At 36.5% G+C, this 4,215-nt stretch overlaps 2 protein-coding genes across 3 annotated transcripts in view; both read right to left on the minus strand.

Annotated features, from left to right (window-relative positions):
* The window catches only part of LOC109581015 (uncharacterized), a 4,919-nt gene extending 4,372 nt beyond the window's left edge, over nt 1-547 (minus strand). For both annotated transcript variants that reach the window (XM_019994730.1, XM_019994729.1), the window contains exons 1-2: nt 408-547; nt 64-201 (exon numbers count right to left, since the gene is read on the minus strand). In XM_019994730.1, coding sequence (XP_019850289.1) covers nt 64-201; nt 408-482 — 213 coding nt within the window. In that variant the 5' untranslated portion in view covers nt 483-547. The remainder of the gene's footprint in view (nt 1-63; nt 202-407) is intronic.
* Nucleotides 548-688: 141 nt separating this feature from the next.
* The window catches only part of LOC105312195 (uncharacterized), an 11,808-nt gene continuing 8,281 nt past the window's right edge, over nt 689-4,215 (minus strand). The window contains exon 5 of the mRNA XM_019994732.1: nt 689-987. Coding sequence (XP_019850291.1) covers nt 691-987 — 297 coding nt within the window. The 3' untranslated portion in view covers nt 689-690. The remainder of the gene's footprint in view (nt 988-4,215) is intronic.

The raw sequence follows: 4,215 nt of genomic DNA on the forward strand, positions 1-4,215 counted from the left end.
CGCAGGCCACCCATGCTAATCACTGGTGAGTGGTGAGGCATATAACCATAATTTTTATATTACCATTAGATCAATGAGCTGAATGAAATAAAATCTTTGAGAATTTTCTTTAACAAAGCAAACAACACCTGTACAAAACTTCTCCCAATTGTTTGGATTTGGATGAGCATGATACATCTGAGCTACAGCAGTAGCTCTTATCTGAGGGGGAAAAGAAATATATCATAGAGGAATGGGCAAAAAGGAGGGAATGAGGAAATAATTATTATAAAAAGGAGAAAAGGAAATCAAAATAAGAGATAGGTCAAAGACAAGGAAAGCAACATGAGATATAGAAAGAAAACAAGACTAAGAAGTCAGAAGAAGAAAGAGGACTGAGAAAGGGGGAGCTTTCAAAGCTTGTTTACCTCTTTCCTTGCCCCTACGATGGTAAAAATGTCCTGATTCTCCTCATTACTGAGAAGAATCGACCTGTAAGACATCTTAACGGTACGGGGGAGCAAGTCCTGATTCGCTCGGGTTTCCCCCAATTCTAAAATAATTTATTATGTATGAGTCATGCAGACACAATTCCTGTCATGTTATTTAGTCTAATATCTATGGTCATATGGGAGCTTTATTATTGCACTTGAGATGATCATTTCAATTTGTAAATTATACAAAATATAAAAGTTTACAGTAGATAGACTACTATTGAAATGTAATAAGATAAGCCGGATAACATTTGTCATGATCATATACAATATAAATTTGAGATGAACCAGTCACACCATTTACACTGTCATAATCTCCACTGCCATCCTCTTTTCTTGGTGGAGTGACTAACAAGCGATTACTTTGCATTGCTATACTGTCACCAGTTAAAACAAAGGCTAAGAATATCTGTCGACCTTCAGGAGAATTAAAAGCATAAGAACCCCCAGAGTACTTAGCATTAACTGCAAAATATGCTCCTCTCCCCCACATGCCTTGGGCACCATGACGAAAATCAAAGCCATGCTCTGATTTGTATATAGTTTCTGGAGGAACACTGCGACTTCCATGAAATAACCATTTCTCATTTACTCGTCCATTATTCTTCTCATGCATCCTTTTCTTGCACAGGTCATACTTGGTGTATAAAAACTTGTTCTGGATCCTCTCAATTTTTGAAATATTTGAGTTCATTGTTTTCTTGAAAGCTTTCACTACCTTTGCCCCCTCAGAAGAACTAACTGGAACAGACTTCAGTTCAATATTTTCAGTCTGTGGCTCCCACTCTGGAGGAAAAGTTAAAAGTGAAGTAGATTCAAGGCTCATTTGTTTCTGTTTTAAAACAAGAAATACTTTAGCCAAATAATCACTACCACCAGATATTACAATGCTATCAAGTGATGAATCTACTTTCACACAAAATGATCTTGCTAATTTAATAATAGGCTCCACAATATCTGTACTGCAGCCTCCAAATGTTTTCTTGATAATCATCCCTTCTAATTTTTCATGTAAACTAGCTATAGAAGTGTGAACACTATCTTTTAAACCACAACAGGATAGGCAGAGGGAAAACGAGTCTAGAGCTGGTATACGTTTGATTTTACGCTTTTTCTGTGTTTTGGTGTTTATCTGAACCATACTGTCAAAATCATAACTGTATTTCCATTTTCCAATTTTTCTAGAATATGGCAATTTACGCCTGGCATGACTTGTTGGTCGATGAAGAAACTGCTGATAGAGTTTTTCAATTTCAGCAGAATTAGTAGGACTCAGAGCTTTGAACTGCTGATTATCACCACAAAACTTCCAAGAGATGCCACTAGCACCAGAGCTTGATAAATAATCAAAAATACTCTCAATAGTCAATGGGTGAGAACCAGACATCATACTAGCTATGGTACTGGAGAAAGTAGCAATAGGTATGGTTGAACCATTAGGGAGCTTTACATTGAACTGCACACCATACTGCTGCTCTACATTTCTAAATACTTGAGGATCTTTTAATAATGGTAAGAACTGACAATGAAGAACCTTAAATAAATGAAAGGAAATCATAAATTATTCATTTAACCATTCATAACTCACAAATGTTAATGTTATACCAGCTCCAGTACTAGAGAGGAGGTTCTCACGTGTATTATAAATACAAATATCTGTAATGTACAATATGAGGGAGGAGAGGATCACTAAAAATATAAACATGAGGGAGAGATAGCGGAGAAGCACTCCACCCACCAACATGTGGAGGAAGTAAGAGACCATTCCACTGACAAAGAGGATGAGAGGGACAAACACTTTATGATCTTCACCCACCATATTGAAGAGCCAGAGGAAGAAAAGCATTCCACCCACCAACAGGAGGACCACTTTGCATACCAACGTCAGGACCACTCTGCACACAGAAAGGATCACTCCTTCTACCCAGGGTAAGGGGGAAGGGATCATTCTGCCCACCAACAGGAGGCCTAGAAGAAGAAACATCTACAAACAAGCGTAACAGTGTAAAAAATATTCCTATAATTGATTTCACCACCTTGCAAGAATAACTGGATTTTATTAAGACTTATAGAGGTTCTCTCTACCTTCTAATGCTTCTAGAGAAGTCTTTAGACAGTATCTCTAGGTTGTCTTGCTGTTAGAAAGCTCTTCACTTTGTCCCATGTTTAAGCTGCCATTTTGTTTGCCGTGGCCACACCCACTACGTAAAGGAGCGTGGGCGGGTGGTTGCTAAGGCTTATGAATTTTGTTATTTCTCCAATACAACATGTATAGAAGAAATGTAAGTGTGGACATATTATAATATTATACACGGAACTTCCGTGTATAACATTTAATGACGTTAATGTATTTAATTATTGGGATTGTACATCCCAATAACATTTTATTAAATTGTTCCGTGTATAATATCTATGTATATATATATACAAACATCGCACGTGGGTGAAATCAATTATAGGAACGACCTGGGGGCTACGCCCCCAGGTCGTTAAAAAGAGAGAACAGTACATATTATTAGTGTTTAATAATAAATCATATTGCACAAGGCATCTACAATATAGAGCTATTGCACGAAAGTAATGAATGGGAGGGTGTGGCTAAAATTTAGCTAAATTGTCTGCCATGTTGGGTGGCAAGAAGGCCAAGAATGTACCTTAAGAAGACAATTAGCATGTACTTATATACTAGCAATTTTCATGATACTGACATTTTGATGGTATTTGATTTAGCATTTTTGATCGTGTGATATTAATAACTATTAATAATTTAATCAGAAATTAAAGTTAGCGCAGACTTAAGTTAGCGATTTTTAAAAATCGTTAAAATTTGCTAAATTAAATACCACAGTGTAAATCTGAATAAATTCTGCAGTTGACATTCCAGGCTAATGCAAGATGCGAGATGAAGATATTGAGTGAAGAACTCTATAATATTCTGCAGTGAAGTATGCCTATCTCTTTGATGAAAAATTCCAGTTTCTTTCAATTCCTCCATAACATAGGCGTATTTGGACCCGGGCAAGCACGGGCTTTGCCCGGGTAGAAATTTGCAGCCATAATTATATTCATTGGTTATTGTATTATACACAGTATTGTAACAGTGGGAGGACTGTTAACCACAATAGTTAGCACTGTTAACCACAATAATTTAGCACACACCTACATGTTCCAAGTGTTTATTTAAGCACCAGGGCAGTAGGGCTAGGCAAATTATGCTAGCATAATCTGGAGCATAGTAGGGCAAGTTATTATGCTGGCATAATTGGAGCATAATGGGTCAAAAGTTTCTGGCATTATACCCCTGACCAAACAATTTCAATTCATTATAGGAGGTGGTACAAGTCAGTACTAGTAGTACAACAACCCAACTGCTTAATACCCACCTACTCAAGCATGATGAATCCAGTGACATAGGTTGTTCTATTTTGCAGCAATTCAAAGTCACTGGAAACATTTTGCATTATTGCAATATTATAATTATAACAGATGCATGTACATGTAACTTGATTAGTTGATATTTGAGTAAAGCTTTAACTATGAGCATAGTAATGAGCATAATTGGATTCATTTCAAAGCATAATAGGATGGAATTTGGAGCAGTGCCTAAAAGCATATTAGGCAAAAATTGAAGCATAATTTGCCTAGCTCTACAGGGCAGTTATAGGTCTTAAATTTTAAATGCATTTGCCCAAATTGCCCACAATCAATAGTTAAAGGTATAAATAATTAATTAAATATATGA

Source organism: Amphimedon queenslandica, unplaced genomic scaffold (genome assembly GCF_000090795.2).
Source record: "Amphimedon queenslandica unplaced genomic scaffold, v1.1 AMPQUscaffold_13467, whole genome shotgun sequence".
NCBI classification, from domain to species: Eukaryota; Metazoa; Porifera; class Demospongiae; order Haplosclerida; family Niphatidae; genus Amphimedon; species Amphimedon queenslandica.